Source organism: Genypterus blacodes, unplaced genomic scaffold (genome assembly GCF_046128005.1).
Source record: "Genypterus blacodes isolate CSIRO-AG114 ecotype Tasmania unplaced genomic scaffold, CSIRO-AGI_Gbla_v1 ptg000055l_1, whole genome shotgun sequence".
In the NCBI taxonomy this organism is placed as follows: domain Eukaryota; kingdom Metazoa; phylum Chordata; class Actinopteri; order Ophidiiformes; family Ophidiidae; genus Genypterus; species Genypterus blacodes.
Genome location: NW_027466867.1, coordinates 101,754 through 118,926, shown reverse-complemented (window position 1 = coordinate 118,926; position 17,173 = coordinate 101,754). Strand labels below are relative to the sequence as shown.

At 46.7% G+C, this 17,173-nt stretch overlaps 1 protein-coding gene across 2 annotated transcripts in view; it reads left to right on the top strand.

The window, feature by feature from the left end:
• Positions 1 to 17,173, top strand: part of LOC143002215 (putative uncharacterized protein MYH16) — a 31,863-nt gene that overhangs the window by 4,164 nt on the left and 10,526 nt on the right. The window contains exons 2-7 of one of the 2 annotated variants that reach the window (XM_076152207.1): positions 1,631 to 1,810; positions 8,428 to 8,655; positions 10,305 to 10,409; positions 11,597 to 11,683; positions 12,260 to 12,405; positions 13,676 to 13,766. In XM_076152207.1, coding sequence (XP_076008322.1) covers positions 1,631 to 1,810; positions 8,428 to 8,655; positions 10,305 to 10,409; positions 11,597 to 11,683; positions 12,260 to 12,405; positions 13,676 to 13,766 — 837 coding nt within the window. Of the gene's footprint in view, positions 1 to 1,630; positions 1,811 to 5,994; positions 6,770 to 8,427; positions 8,656 to 10,304; positions 10,410 to 11,596; positions 11,684 to 12,259; positions 12,406 to 13,675; positions 13,767 to 17,173 lie in introns of those variants that run through there. The other variant, XM_076152208.1, reaches the window with a different exon arrangement.

Here is a 17,173-nt window from a genome sequence, read left to right as displayed (position 1 = left end):
ACAATGGCCCTCTGCAAGACACATTAGCTCCTCCGGCCTGTGCATGAAGGACAAAGCTATGGAGCAGGAAAACCTTCTGCAAGGTAAAATAACAGGGGCGGGGCCGCCGAGTCACAGGAGAGTCTCCAGTCTCTGCTCATCTGTCTGGACTTGGGACCTGACCTGTAACATTCCTGTGTTGACTTGGGACTTGATTTTAGACGTTTGACCTTTGACCTGTCATGTTACCGTTTTGTTCAGACTCAGGACTCATGACCTGCCTGTCTTGAATTGGGATTTGGGGCTAGAACGACGCGAGGGGAGCTACAAAACTCCATCAATCAAATGGGAGTGAGTCATATGACTGAATAACACCACCAAGTATGCACTGGATGGGTCCTGAACTGTTCACCGCCTGGATGACTGCACGTTTATGACCTTTATACTAACAAATCAATTATTCCATCATAAATTCTCATCGATGCTGTGATGAGGAGACAAGCTGGAAAACCTTCCTTTCCCTCGCTGAGCTGAATTCCGCTGTAAAACTCCAGCTTTGGCTCACGTCAATGTGTGTACAGAATAATAGTGTGTTTACACGAGCGTGCCAGCGGCCTCACGTGTTTGGCCGCTTATTTTGGTTCAGTGTGGTCCGGTCAGCCGGTGACAGGGAGCAGAGCCAGTCTCCCTTTAAGTCTACAGACCGTCAACATCTCTAAGTTGCTCTGTGTGACGTGAGCGGCAGCTGGTTGAACTCTGCTCTCTGTACCAGGTAGTGATCAGGCCTGGGTGATGGAGTGCACTCACCTCGGAGTGTTTGTTTTAACTGACTTGGTGTGGCAGTGGGGCGGTGCTGCATAAACACAACCCAGAGAGGTTTTCATCTCAGAGCACCACATTCATTTGACTTTCTAACTGTTTTGCTCTGTGGTTTTCTCAAAGTTTGGCAAACCACAATCAGCTGGCGTGTTGTGTGTGTGTGTGTGTGTGTGCTGTTATAAATCATAGACTCCATCTCGGTGCGAATGGATTCTGCTTTGGTTGTTTGCTGTTTTGTGCCAGAATAGAAGAGGAAACAGTAGGAGGGGAACGCGCTGCTCCAAAATGTGACAAACTGCACAAAAACAACTGCATTGATTCCTTTTCAGTCCCCATCAACAGTTTAACTACGTTTACATGCACACAATACTCAACACTTTCACATTCACATCCTTTAGAGGTCTTCTTCTGCAATGCCCGAATGTCCAAACCACAGTTGCTGCACACTGAGTGAAAACATGATATGATATGATTTAGGTACTGTCTCTTTAAAGGCCTGGGAATCTTGCAAACAAACAGAAGCAGGTGAGCCTGCTTGGTAGAAGAAATGTTGGAAAGTTATAGTTTTGCTTTTGTAACTGCTGAATGAGAGCAGAGAGAAAGTTTGTATTGTTAAAGTGAATGAAGGCCAGTAGCAGGCCAATCTGGAGGGAGGGGAGCACAACGGGTGTGTGTGCGCATGCATGTGGATCTGTGTGTGTGTGTGTGTGTGCATGGAGGATAGGAGAAGTGAACAGAAGTGAGAGGGAGTCAGACAGCCAGCCCAAGCTGAAATATCAGACTTTCTGGTGTGTGTGTGTTTGAAATTGTGTGTGTGTGTGTGTTGTTCCAGGTTGAATCTCTGTCGCTGCAGCAGCACACTCAGACGAGCAACGCAGGGATGAGGGAGAGAGAGGAGCTTCGTAGAGCCATAGAGCAGAGTGACCGACTCCTCTCCAAGGTCCGCGAGCTGGAGGAGCAGAACGCCCAGCTGAGCAAGGAGAAGAATGAGGAGGCCACTAAACACAGAGCCGTGAGTCTGCTGCATCTCATCTTCTCTTTTTCCATGAGACACGCTCCTTCCTCCTTTGTTTCAATAACTGGATACTGTGAGAAAGTGCATGATTTGTGATTAGGTCTGAGTTTCTGCTCGATAAGGGATTCTGAGGGTGCTCATTATGCCAGCGCGGGTGGATGATATTAAGTGGATAATGACAGACTAGCAGAGGAGCGAGACAGGAGAGGGGGGGGGGGAGAGAGACGCTGCAGCCACCAGCAGTCACTCTGCTCCAGCCCTGCTCATGCTGCTCTTTTTCCTCTGTTGACTCGTGACTCGTGGCCTGCCTGACTTGACTTTAGAACCAAACCTGGATTGACTTGGGTCTTGGGACTTGGGTGTGTAAGTGTTTGTGACTCAGTTTTGGATTGGATTTGTCACTGATTTGCCTCTTGCCTGTCTTGACTCGGGGCCTCGATCTAAGACCTGAGACCTACTTGTGACTTGTAAAGCAGTGACTCTGTAAATCCCAGCCAGGTTCTCTCTCCAATGCCCCGTGGGTAATAAGACAGAGGATAATAACACCTTAGCAGCACACAGATGCGCTCACGGTGTCTTAGCTTGTTTTAACGCCGCTCATTTTCTCTCTCTGGGTTTACTTTTTATTGCCGTGTCGATCGTTTTCCAGTGGATCATTTTATTGAGATAGAAAGTACAGACAGCGTGTGTGTGTGTGTGTGTGTGTGTGTGTGTGTGTGTGTGTGTGTGTGTGTGTGTGTTAAACTGAGACAGTCCTAGTCACTGTGAGGCACCATGCTGTTTCCTGGCCTGAGGCGAGTGCTTACATTATGAGTGATTGGTTTATTGCAAGCAGAGCAGTTTGACAGCTGAGGAGGGAGAGGGGGAAGGGGGGGGCTGGGTTGAAAGCGGAGCATTTGATGATTTACCACAAGCTCCATGTTGAAGTGTACTGAGTCTGTGAATATGTTGGAGAGAGAGAGTCCTGCACAGGGACACGTCTGAGGTCTCAAGCTCCGGTTCAAACCCTTCACTTTAGAATTCAATGCTTTCTATTTAAGATTTAAGATTTAAGATACTTTATTAATCATCAATTTGCATGCAATTCACAGCAAATCGCATGCAATTGAAATTTATCTTGCACCCCCATTGCACCCAGCCATTATACGGCGCCCATGGAGCAGTGTTAGGGGTTCGGTGCCTTGCTCAAGGGCACCTCGGCAGTGCCCTGGAGGCAAACTGGCAACTCTCCAGCTGTCAGTCCACTTTCTTGGTCCATAAGGGACTCGAACCGGCGACCCTCCGGTTCCCAAGCTGAATCCCCTTATGGACTGAGCCACTGCCGCCCCTATGACTTGAATTCGCTTAAAACCAGGCTTTGTACAATGTTTGGAAAATTATGAAATATGCAAAAATTGTTGTGAGTCCTCATTGCTTTTTTATGACCATTTTGCAGACAAAAATCCTTTTTATCCAAATCTCCAGGTGTGTTGTGGCTCCGTTAAATTATCCAGCCGTAAATAATGAGGTTAATCTGTGCAGGAGACAGATCAGCCAGCATAATTCATACCTCCGAGGCCTTCTGACCCCATGTCGGAGCTATTTAGTGCTGCTGCCTGTAGGAATCCGTCCAGGTTTCCAGGGAGAAGTTTGTCCCTCTCCTCCATTATTCAGTCTCTTGCTGAGGTCGGAGCTGGTCGAGGCCCAGGGGAACTCCTCACACATCTTTCATCTGGAGGTCAGGAATGCAAGCCTTGTCACCTCACTGCACTGCTGCTGCTGTTGCTGCTGCTGCCCTGCATGTATTTAAAACGGTAAACAGCGTCATTCTGTCACAGCATCGCACAGATTCCAGCTCTCCCTGCTCCACTGCCCTACTTAGCTCATCAGGATAAACCATGAGATCGTTTGAAGGTATAAATGTAACAGTGATAAGGTTTCATATCACCTACAGCTACATCAAATTCTTATACTTTTATGGGTTTATTTTGAAATGTTTGCGATGCTCTCATGTGCACGGCGAACACACCCATGTCTACTCTCTCTCCTCTCACAACACTTCAGTGCACTCTGATTAGAAACAGACTCCAAGGCCCCCTGCTGTTCTCATCAGTCAACCGTGACATGTGACAGTTTCAACACACTGTGTGCTGTATTACAGTGTGACAATGAGAAACTCTAAAGCTGAAATTGGTCATCATTATGACTTAAAAGCACCAAAGACAGAAAAAACGCAGCACCACCCACACTTTGTGATTGACAACTCAGTGTAAAGACACCAAAGCCGAAAGCACTTAGCAATAGAATCAAAAATAAATAAGGAATTTAAGGATGCCCACTTTGAGATAAAGAGGAAAATGAAGGTTTTTCTTTGCGCAGCTTCAACCATCTTTGCTTCATGAGGATATAAACAGAGAAAAGTGCACTGTTTACCCCTCAATTACCACTAATGGGAAATAAATGTGGAGCGTTCCTGCAGATCTGTCCAGATGCCCCAGTTCTTCTGCATGTGGAAAAACTTTCAGTCTGGACTCTGAAGGCTCTGAAGTTTCTGTGGGACAAAAGACTGGCAGGGGGAGATGGATGAGGGAAAGAGGGAGGGAAGAAGGGAGGAAGGGGGGGAGGGGAGGGAGGGAGGGAGGGGAGGCTCCCCCCACTATGTGTGAGAGGAAGGGGAAGGAAGTCGGCCAGGTATCTTAGTTAGTGATGCTGTCTGTAATTCAAAAACAACCTTCCCTCTTCAGATCGTACACAATTATATATTCTTAATGACACTCCCTGATAGATATCTTTGCAAAGGAAACATCCGGGAAAATGAACCCACAACCTCCAGCTGCCCATGAAATAACAGGCTTTGCTTTGGCTCTGCACCTTTATGGAGGCATCAGTTTGATTGGAGCAAAGTGCGGGTTGCATTAGGCAGGAATAGTGGAAGTTCATCTGCGTAACCAGAAGGCTTTCCTGTGCTTTCATCTCCAGCACATCACCACGGCCTCATATTACCTGATACAGGTCTGTAATCACAATCCTGCACTAATGCAGTTCAGATCAAGCATTGATTGAACCCGGAAAACACCGGTGTAAACAATGTACCTATGTGTTAGATGTGTGTGTGTGTGTGTGTGATCAGTGATTGCATGTGAGCAGTCTAATGTGCAAATGTCTGCATCCAAAGTAAACTATAGTAAGATGATTTTAGTGTTATGTTGTAGTTTAATTCAATCATTTCTCTGTGGAAAGGCGATACACTGCACCAAGGCAACACACACCATACTCCTGGACTCTGTGACCCAAACAGATCAAATATAAGAACTGGACTTTAGTTTTGTTTTATATTTCCAAGCTGGTGAGAGAAAGAGAATCTGATCTGTGTTGAAATGAGTCCCACTCTGTATCTGATCCACTGCAGCCCCTTCTGTTAGATATGAGAGTATTGGTGTTGGCTTGAGTGTGTGTGTGTGTGTGTGTGAGAGCTGAATGTCTTCTCCAGTTAAAGTGGGAGTGCGTTGGACGGCCATGAACGTGTCTCTCTGTGCCGCCCGTCTCCGACCACATTGTCAAAATAAAACAATCAAAATTCTCAGAAATCCTTTGTGTGAATGCAATGCGAGCGTTGCGGCGGCTGGACGTCCTCCATCGCTCAGTGGCATTGGCAGAGTGCTTATCCTCGCTCATGGACCTCTGTCCAGTGTTGGTCGTTTTTAGACTCTGTGTTATTCTAGCTTTATGTTATTTGGAGAGGAGTCGATTTCGGTTCCACTGCCACCGCCTTTGGCTGAAGGTCAGAAGCAGTTTAGCTCAGGAAAACAAAAACAGAATGTCTCCTGGTGGTGATTTGTATAAAACTTGTTTGGACAGAACTTGGTGATTGATGATGATTTTGTATAAAACCCCTTTTTTCTAATTTGCAGATTTTTTTTCTTTGCTGATTTCTGGGAAGATTAGTAGTTTAGTCTTATCTTCATCATCATCATCGTCTCATGACACGACCCTGCTGGTTGTTATCTCTAGATCAGGAAATGCTTAGTCTAGTCTTTGTGGGTTTTGATGGCTTCATTGAAGAAAAATCATCCGCACTTGTGCGTGCAGCACAATATGCCTCCTTGTTCCTGCTAAGATGAATGCCGAGGCATTGTGGGGACCGTGTGGGCGTGGGCGCACAAGACATTTATGTCAATTATAACGTAGTCTGCGAGGAGAAAAGGCATTTTTGACTTTGGAACACTGCCCTTGTTTTCTTGTCTCTCTGTGGCTCAGCTGAGAGCTTTGATAGGACAGCTGTGAGCCTGAGTCTCTGTGGTAGAAAGGCACAACGCTTCAACCTTTCCCCCCGACCTGACATCCTACACCGACCGCCATCCCACCGGGACACCTTTGGATCCCTCTGCACTGGGGAGAGCCACCTGTTTCTGTGGGAGGAGACAGTAGAGGCGGTTGTGGACTGAGCGGTGGCCGCCTGCGTTGGGTTTCTGTACAGAAGGAGCAGCTGTACAGCGAGCGGTGGGAAGGCTTGGAATGTTTGGATTTCAGAAGCTTATACCGGCACAGGTTGATTGAGAGGACAGGGAGAGAAAGAAGAGGGAGGGGGGAAAAGAAAAGGTTGATAGAAAGGATTGTTAAAGAAAGAAGTTGACAGATTAAGGAGTGTGAGGGAGGCAAAGGAAAGGTGAGCAGTGTGTTATAGAGCGAGGAGCTGCTGCAGGAGGAGTGCACTGACTGGAGTGACTTACCGTTCTTCATCGCACCTGGAGCGAGCCGAAGAGGAGTGAGGGCCGTACGTCTTCCTCATCGACATCAAGCCTTGTTCCGCCGCGCCTCTCTGAGGTGATGTCTGCCAGGCTCCGCCGCCGTTGCCACTCCCTCTCTGATGACTCGGAGGACACCAATGGGAACCAGGCGGATCAGGGACCTGAACCGGAACCGGAGGAACTGGATTGGGATAGCTATAGCGCTACACTGGAGCACAAACTAGCTGCTGTGGGTAACGTCTGGTGTGTGTGTGTGCAGTATGTGTGTGGCTGGCTGGAGTTGTAGGCCGAATTCGTTCAGTCTTTAAAGGGGACACGCCGTCCCTCACATACTTCTGTAGAGATGCAGCCCATGAGACAAACCCAGAGGCTCTCTCCTGCCCTGACAGCTTAGGGTTTTGATCGTCTGTGATGTGTTTACATCAACATGTACCACGTTTGGATTTGCAGGCCTACTCGCTTGCTTAGACACACCCACCAAGTACACAATGTAACAAGTGTTTGGACACATCTGTGGGACGAGAGACGGCAGCTTCTGGGATTTGTTTAGAGGAGATCACAGTTTCAGTTAGACAATACTTAGATACTGAGACTACTTAACAACTTACATTGTTGATGCTTCACTCCAGAGGTCACCAACACTTTTAATGTCCTTCAGAGTAAAAAAGTCCTACCTAACATTCGGGCCGTACTCGTTGGCCGCATGTGTACGACGTCATCATCGCGTATGGTCGTGCCTGCTGCCACCTGTTCCACCGTCACTGATGAAAGCGTTAAAGCGTATCTGTGAGAGAAGGAAGAAAACCTTACCAAGACATTCTGTGAGCAGGCAGAGAGAGCAAACCAAGCACTTTTCTGGAAATAAATGCAGATGGAAATGTGGTCGCCTGATTTCACAAATGCCCAGATATTTGGGTATGCTATTAGCTGCTTCCAAATGCCTTGCCCATGATGACTGGGCCATAAGAGAGTCAGAGCAGCCTCTCGCAATCACTTCCTTTCACTCCTGTTATGGATGTGATGTTGACAAAGTGACCTGGTCTTTGGTAGAACTCGCTTATCAAGTCAGTACTGTACGTCACCCTGTTGACTTACAGTCGTACTATATTAAGGAAGGAACAGGGGAAGGTCTCTTTGCCTCTGACTTAAGGGCGGATACGGTCCAGCTTGTGGTCTGACCTGTGGTAAGAGCTTCTCTCATTTTCTCTATCTTTTATACGTTTGATCCTTTCTTCTTCGTTTTTTTATGAAGAGAGCCAAAGAGAGGAGAGAGGAGAACTGAGATCCTGCAGCAACATAGGCAATGTAATGTTCAAGTAAATTGAAACAATAGGCTGACAGACAGGGCAACAGCAGAAGTTTGTGTAAACATGGCACAGTCGTGTCGACGCAGAGTCCTGGATCAGTGTTGTTGGTTCGATGATGTCTTAGCTAGAGTTTTTACAGGATGATGACAAACAGCAGTGTGTGTGATCCTTTCTAAATGCATTTGTTAATTGCTCATCCTAAGATTTCCTTTGTGAGCTAATCTCTAACCCTATGCCACAGTTTGTTTGTAGACATGATAGTAAAACAATAGGCTGAGTATAGCAAACTGCATATAATTGCAAATTGACTAAATGGGAGTCATCAAATGTTATGTAACACATTATGACAGTGTTAAATAGCGGTGAGTATGATGATTCAAGATGTTTTGTAAAGTGCTCTACGGAAAATTATTATTAAAGAATGGATTTGTGTTCCTTTGTTCGACCTAAACTATGATAGAAGTTGAATTATTTTTTTTAAATGGAGTAAGCCACAACATGTTTAAGATTGTACAGGATACAACAATTACTGTAAAGGAATAGTGTAACATATTGAACATGTATTTGTTTCCTCCTCCAGGAGCAGGAGAGCACCCAGGCGTCTGAGCAGCGCTGTGGCCAGCTGGAGAAAGCCCAACGGGAGCTTGAGCTGCAGCTGTCCGGCCTGTCGGAGCGTCTGGAGGAGGAGGAGGCCTGCTCCGCCCAGCTCGCCCTCCACAAGGAGAGGCTGGAGGCCGAGTGCAGCAGCCTCAGACAAGACCTGGACGAGCTGGAGAGCGTCCTGACCGCCGCCGAGCAGGACAAGAAGGTATTCAGAGTGTAGACACACACATCCTCTGGAATTCATGAAATTAAGTACACTATTCTGACCAGGGAATTTAAATTTAATTAAGTAGATGAAGTAGAAGTAGAAGTATTACTGGTCTGTTTGATGCATGTCTTCAGACTATGGGCCTAACACACTGACCCCTCTAACCCGGAGCCCGACCCCGCTTGTTACACAAAGCCCAGCAGGTCGGGGCCACAGAGTCAAAGAGAACAGCCGAGCCCTGACATGGCAGTATTTCATTATTTGACAAGCAGATCCTAAAGTATAACTTCACCAGAGCCTCCATGTCGTGCTCCTGTCTCCTGTCTCCTGTCTCCTGTCTCCTGTCTCCTGTCCCCTCAGAAACCCACAAATCACACTTTCTTCTTCAAATATTCCCACTTTTTATTTTTACATTTCAACTTTTTTTTTCTTAAAATATTGCTTTAGTCACATAATGATTCCTTTTTCTTAATGTTTCCAGCAGTGGCCTTCATACTCGGGCATATCTGACGCGTAATGATGCAGAGAATATTATTGAGTCTCAGTTTGAGTTTACTCCGTCTTGTAAATTTCAGGTCACAGTTAAATTCCTCTTGAACTCTTTGAGTGAGGAAGGTTTTTCCATGCCACGACGAAGCTCACACACACACACACACACACACAGGCTGCACTGACGTCTACATTAGTGGCCCCTCAGTACCCCTCCCCCCTTTATCTACCTCACTGAGGTGTATTAAAGGATTAAGATTCTATCTGTGTGCAGGAATGCCACGAGAATGTCCTGAACCCACAACACGTTCATGTGCCGGGGGAACAGCGGAGCAGAGACCATGAATCTGCTCCAATTAATTTGACACAGTTTTTAATCCTCTGAATGCTTTCTTTGGCTAATTGCTCTTTAAATGTGGTGAAGGTACTGTAAAGAAGTGTAAAGGAAGCGTCAAGGTGCAACAAGAGCAGACCTGCCTGTTGACACGGAGCCTTTAAGAAGACATGACGTGACCGGGGTATGTGCTTATTATCAGCGGAAGCGTCTGATTAAAAGAGGCCACGTTTTTTAGTGGAATTCCATCATAATTCCATTTATTGCACCGCAGATGTTGGTCAATTTTTGAAGAATAACCACACAAAGCCAATTATTATTGACATTTAGCTCAGATTGACTGACCAAATCTTCCAACAGCTTCTCAACTCCCCACACACATCCCATTAGGTCCTCGTGCGCTCGATGACATCCAGAGTTTCACATGCAAATATGAAGCTTTGATGTCTTTATAGAAGTTATAATAGTGACATCTGTTTCTGTCATGAAAAGATAATTGTTTTACGGTGCGGCCGCAAAGCCGTGCAGAATCACTGTTTTCACAAGCCATCATGGCCGCTTCCCCCGGGGGAAAACATCCACCGCAGAGGGAAGGGCTTTAGCAGAGCTCCATCAGGACACAGTATCTCATCTGAGGGGAAACACATGCTGCTCCTAACGCCTCCTATATGTGCTGAGCGTGAGTCACTGACCATGGCTGCAGAGACGGCTGATCAATGCTGAGGGGAAGTCATCTGAGCTTTAATTGTGACGTTCCATTTAATGTGATGACAATCCATCTCCCTCTCTACCTCTCCCTCTCCCTCTCCCTCTCCCTCTCCAGTCTTCAGACGGTGAGGTGAGGAAGCTGTCTGAGGATCTTTTTCAGAGGGACGAGGTGGTGCAGAAGCTCCAGAAGGAGAAAGAACATCTGGTGGTGCTGAGCCAGGTGAGATCACTGTGACCCCCATGTGTACAAGCAGTTTCATTACTCGACAATACAAGCATAACCATTGTTTTTGCTCTTTAATGACCTAAATTGAACGTTTCCATAGTTACAAAAGTTGCATTTTTCCCATACCTGCACAGTTTGTTGTCGTTTACATGAGTAGGTGAGATCCTCTAATGATGACATCAGCTCACAATAAGATAATAAGATGACGATCTTTCAGCAGTGCAGCATAAATGAAATGTATGTGATTGATAATCAGCCACAATAATGAACAGAAACATTTACTTTTCCTTAAAAGAAACCTCTCTATCCAACCTGCAGCTGTTTAAAACAACCTACTATGAATCATCCAATTCTTCCTAAAAATAAAGATTTATGTCAGGTTAAGATCTGTGTCAAATGTCTAAAGTGCTCCCGTTTACACCGTCTAACTTGTCGTTTGGGTTTTATTCAAGATTTATTAGTGTAATTTATAGTTTTGTCTCATCGGTCGTAGTGCCGAGAGATACGCTGCTTTCTGCCTGACAGAGAATGAAACATAGTTGGAGGAAAATAGAACCATATGGTCTCGGACCTGCCAGAACTGGCACTGGTGATAAATGTGCTCCCTGTCAGTCGCGCAGAAAACGCTTACACACTCACACTCACACACTCACACACTCACACACTCACACATAGTTCACTTCAAGAAATCTTAACCCTCTCCAACCTCATCACACTCTGTGGCAGCTATAAGAGGCGCTGTTTGCTAATTTGTCCCAGATGCTTTGACCCAACAGTAGCAGGCTGCTTGATGGTGTAATCTGCAGGAGCAATTTAGCATCAGCTCTCATTATCTTCGCCCCGTTTGTCGAGCATGTCTTAGATTATGGATCGCGTCTGGAACACAAAGAGCAGCTCCTTGGCGTGGCGGAGCATCTCACAGCTGTTTCTGTGGGTTTGGGCGCAATGTCGTTGCGTTTAGTTTGATTTTCCAGAGGTTTTGTTCCCAGTTAATGGAAAGAGAGGAGGATCAAACGCGAGGATGACTTTTGACATTTCCTTTGCAACCAAACAAATCAACTCCTATCTCGCCAAGCCCCAATGTGGCAGGCAGATGGATGCCAGGCGAGGCAAAGCGATGGGAATTAGGGACACACGTGCAGCCCAGGCTCATGCAGCCATCTTGTTTTGCGCCCTAACAGCAGGCCATCGAGGACCTGCAGAGCGAAGAGGACAAGGTGAACCTGCTGACCAAAGAAAAGACCAAGCTACAGATCCAAGCTGAAGATGTACGTAAAGAAATCAGTCATGCATACCACAACTGAAAAGAACTGCAGTAGAATCAGTCATAGAGATAAATATAGATAATCAATCACAGTGCACAGATGTTTATCAGATGTGGAAAACACTAGCAGACCGTATCCCTATCTAATTTACAGTTAAACATCAATATAACCCCAAAACATCATCATAACCGTGGTAACAGGAGCACACATGCTCCACTCATTAAACACGCTTTAACATTATGTTATGAACCGTTTGAGTAATATGATGACTGGAAACTTGACGTGATTTGACTTAATTGTAACCCTGTTAGCCAATAGACCTTGGCTTGACAAGGACAATCTGGGGGAAACATTGAATACATGTAATTTTATGCATAAAATGGTTGAATTTATAAATATTGATTACTGACCCCAAAGTATTAGCTGTTGGCAGTTTTAGTGAACAATACGGTTCGAATGTTGGCCTTCGGTGTAGTTTAGTCGAACGCTGCTGCCAGTCGTCCTGTTTTACAGCCGCGTTAAACTGTGACTGTTGTATTTTATGTGTTTTTCTCCTCGCTCCGGTTCTGTCGGGTCCAGCTGGAGTACCAGTTGGAGCAGGAGCGTCGTCAGCGCGGCGAGCTGGAGAAGAACAGGAGGAAGCTGGAGGGCGACAGCAGATCCACCCAGGAGAGCCTGGGGGACATGGAGAAGATGAAGAGCGGCATGGCCGAGCTCCTCAAAAGGTAAACGAGAAGAAAACTGTCTGTCTTCCAAGAAGCTGAGCTTTGATGGGTTTGGGTGCACATGAGTGAGCTTGGTGAAGTTTAATGACCAAACCTGCTGCACCCCGGCCCTGCCATCATGAGCTCCTCCCTCCAGAGCAGCAGAGTAAAATGGTGGCCACATATTTGTCAGTGTCACTGTGGGACTTTGACCCATACGACTATAGACGGCCCATCAACCATGATAGATGGGCTCCATAGATAGATCCATATCCATCATTCGCCGACATTAACGGGTCACATTGAGTAAGACTGTGATTCAGCCATGCTTGACGATCTTCGCCGCTGAGAGGCTTGTAGAGACGCCTCAAGGTTATTATTACAGTCTTATATTTCATACAACCTATCTTTACAGGCCCGCACAACAAAGGGTTCAGGGAGAGATCCCCTCTCCTGTAATGGCCAGGTGTGCAGAAGGAGGCATAGGTGGGAAAAGAGATGAAACTATGATGATGAAGGTCACTCAGTATGTTTAGATGTGAAACTCCCTGGGATTGGTGTTGATACGGAGATGCCAGGATGCCACAAAGACTCAGACAAAGAATTTTCTCCTCCAGGGCTCCTCATCCCAAAGATGCCTAATGAAAGTAGTTTTGGCACTAGAAACAGGGGTAATTTTCCTCAGCTCCATGCAGCCTGTATTTTTATTAACATATTGTTTCATTAACACATGCATGTGCCAGCAGGTCTTGAATGTCTATGACTTCAGAGTTCTTTCTTAGTGGACTTCAAAAGGTTGTTGACATTTGGATCTGATCTCCTGTCTTGAGGCAGATGAGTTTGGACTCAGGGAGGTTGTGTGACATGTTGGCTCCACGGTCCAGTTATCTGCACTCTGAGCTGTGCGGCCTCCCCAGGCACTCACTAACGTCCCGACATGTTGGTATCTGTCCACAGTAATATGAGAGCAAACAGAATCATTCATTGCATTTAGCTCCCAGCAACCTTCAACTAAAGACAAGAATCGTCTGTCGCACGCACATACACACACACACACACACAGATCAGTTCACTGAACAGAAAGTCCAAACTTGTTTCCCATTGGCGCCGCTTGCGTGACCTTTCTCTTTCAACATTAATAAAGCAAGTGACTCACCTTGTTGCCAAGATGCTATGTTGTTTCAAGCAATCCAAACATGTAGAGAAAATGAAATCTGTCACTCAGTTCAACACCTCCATCTCTCCATCTCTCCATCTCTCCATCTCTCCATCTCTCCATCTGTCTCTAAAGGAAAGACATGGAGATCACCAGCACCGGCTCCAGGCTTGAAGCAGAAGAGGCTCTCAACATCGGACTGCAGAGGAAGAGCAAGGATTTGCAGGTCAGACCCTGCAGTTGATACAAACAGTAAACATATGTACAGGATGTCAAAGTGAGTGTACAGATGGTATTTTGTCAAACTATTGTGTTTCAGAGCCACGTTCCAAGAACAGTTTAGCTCAGTATAACGAGACTTATGCATGTTTAGTGCAGACGTGAAAGGGTTAAAGGGAGTTTGACATTAAAAACACTCGGGTTCCTAATCATGCCGTGGCACACGGAGTATGGCAGGAGCTTTACTTTGGCTAAGCTGTGTTTTCACTTAGTGTGGCTCAAGCTGTGCTGTGCAGTTCTGGAGTCAGGGACGCTTGAAACCTCCGCAGCCTAAACACTGACGTCCTGAGCTGCTTCTGTGGCTTCACTTGTGTTTAGGCCATAAAAAACACATCATCCCTTTTTATATAAATTGGGTTTACGTTTTTACATCAAGTCTTCAAGTGTATACACACACACACACACACACACACACACACACACACACACACACACACACCAAAACATACACATTATTTCATTTCATAAAGACAGACGGTAATGCAGAGTGTTACCACCCGAACCTTTCATCCCTCATTGTGAGTATGATGTCTGAGGCGTAACCATGGGTGCTGTGTCTCTATGGATTGTGTAACGTGTGCTTGGAGCCAAACCCCGCGTGTGCCTGGATGGCGTACGGCCGCGAGGTCGCTCATCAGTGGAGCTCAGCTGTAGCTTACAGGAAGATGCATTCCTGCCTTTCAACAGAGCTGCTGGGCTCCGCGCTGTGATTGGATCAGTCACCTCGCCGCATAGAAACACGCCGCCTACATCCAACCTGATAACCATCTTCTGCTCTCCTCCTACACAGTGATTAGGAGCAGTCGGGGGCCGACTGTCAGCAGGCCTTTCACCTCCTCTAATACAGATGTTACCTTCTTTAGGGGGATTAGAACAAACGCCAGAGCCTTCAGTCGCTGCCTCTCATTTCTAATATGGTTGTTCTTACCCGATGGGATGTGTTGGTGTGGGAATAAATAGCTAATGTTTTGTGTTTTTGTGCTCTATCTGCCTGATATCCGCCGCCACTGGGATTTAAACCACATTTCTCTGCTTGTTGTAAATGAAAACACAAAGTTAGTGGCCTGCGTGTTTGGGAGGCTTCGGCATTCATTCCGGCGTGAGGTCAGCGCGTGAGAGGGCAGCTACTTCTTCTGTGATGAGATCTCTCAAACATTTGCATAGAAAGCATTCGTTTGTTGAGAATAAACACAAAATAAAGCTGATTTTGCCCCCAAATGGAGAAATGTGCTAATCTCCCCAGCATCTGTAGGATTAGCACTTTACATGCCTTGTCACAGATAATCAGTTAGTAATAAGAGGCTTTAGATTTGATGGATGGTGTGTGCTCTGTGTTTAAAGCACCTTGAAAGAAGCAGGCGGCAAAGTTTATGCTGAGGCTTTTCCTATAAATCTCTCCGTGTCATCCAGATAGAATCAAAAGAAGTCTGAGTGCTTTTATCTGCCACTGGTGCATGTTGCAGATAATGTGTTTTATGTGTGTGTCCCTTGTTGAGGCTGCAGGGAGTGAGGGGGAGAGAGAGAGAGAGAGAGAGCCACAGAGAAAGTTCAGGTAGAGCCGATGCCTCTGGGAGCCTGATGTTTCATCCAGAGGTTTGTCAGGGGGGAACATAAAGGCCGTCTTTGTCCGTCCGCCATCTCTGATTGGAGGAGTGAAAGGCGATCCGTGCGTCTTTGAGGGTGGACATGTTTTCACGTTTACTGTAGCTTTGGCATTCTCCCTATCTCACAATGAGCCCATTATGTGTGTGTGTGTGTGTGTGTGGACTTGGATTGGGACTTCCCCGCCCCCCCTCCCCTCCCACTGATAGCGATGCAGGTGGACGGGCAGAGCAGCTGGCTGAACGGTCCACAATGTCTGTGGCCCACTCCTGTCTGGTTCTGATGTGAAATCCAGATGAATCCACAAACTGGGATGGAATCAAAGAGATATCTGTGTATCTTTTATGATCCAGCCCCCCCTCTTCTCCTCTGTGCTGTAATTTAAAGCAGTTGGATTGTAGTTCTGTTAGTTTCTCTCTTACAGCTCCCCCACGCCTTTAGTGCTTTTATTACACGGCCATAAAGCAGCCATCGCGCTGTAAAGGGGTCATCACCATCTGAGAAGATAAAGCCTGCACGCCCGCACGCCTGTTTACTCCAGATGTTCCCCTGGAAGATGTTGCATCACTGTCCAGCTTGAATCCGGACTGGAGCCTGAGATTTCTATCTGAATCCAGCTGGACGAGGATCACAGTGATTCAAATCCCGACCCCATTGCAGTGGTGTGTCTGACCCGGCTTGACCCGGCTGTGGCTGGACAGTACTGTCTCTGTTTGTAGTGACATTACGTGCATGTCATTCAGGTTCTCCCCTCTCCTGTCACGCCTCTTCTAATAGCACTTGACTGGACTCGTCCTCACCTATGAGGTAAAGCCTCCGGTCAGCAGGGCCTGTCGTCACCCGGCGACCCCAGCCACTCAAACTGCCGTGACCTCTGCCTGCCGCCTGTAGCCGCACATCGCCATCTGAAGGCGCTTAAGAGAACAAAGGCTTTAGATTCCTGCGCAGTCGGAGCGGAGAAGGACCTGAACCAGGCGAGCATGTGCGGACAGTATGGTGCGATGGTATCAGCAGGGGGTCTGAGATGACCCGCGCCGATGCGGAGGCGGGGCAGGGATCGGCCCGTGTGAGCCGGCAGCGTTTCCAGTTGTTTGGCCCGTGTTCTTGTCTTGGGGGGGCTCACAGGATGTGACTGCCCACGCTGCTGCATTTCCCCTCAGACACAAGCGAGGAGACATCGGCCATGAGGCAACATCTGATTGCAATTTATGGACAATTATTATGGTTTCAGAGTGCACAGGAAAAAAGGAAGCTAAAACTTTAAGCACGTACAATTAAGGAGATCGAGCCGAGCGTCGACTCTCAGCAGCGACGGCTTAATAGTGTCATTCCCCTGCAAGAAGAAAATGATATGGAATTGGTGTGGATAATTTGTAATGAAGTCAATTTCATTAGGAGATCTGCAGGAGTGAGTGTGTTCATAAATCAGTGATGAACTGTGTACATGCTGAACACACAGTGAGCCGGCCATGCTGCCTTTATCAATGCAAGCTGCTCCGCTGCTAAACTCAGACATTGTAAACTATGTTTGCTACAATTGTATTAGTGCCACAATATTTATTTTGAGGCTAGTTTGAGGCCTGGAAAGTGGAAATCTAACAAGAAACAGATATGTGTATGTGTGTGTGTGTGTGTGTGTGTGTGTGTAAAGGCTGAGAGGCTGAGCATGCATAAGGGGGTGTGGACAGTAAAATGCCGAAGGGGATCAACAGTGAAGCTGTGTGTGTTTTTGAGTGTCTGTGAGTGCGTGTG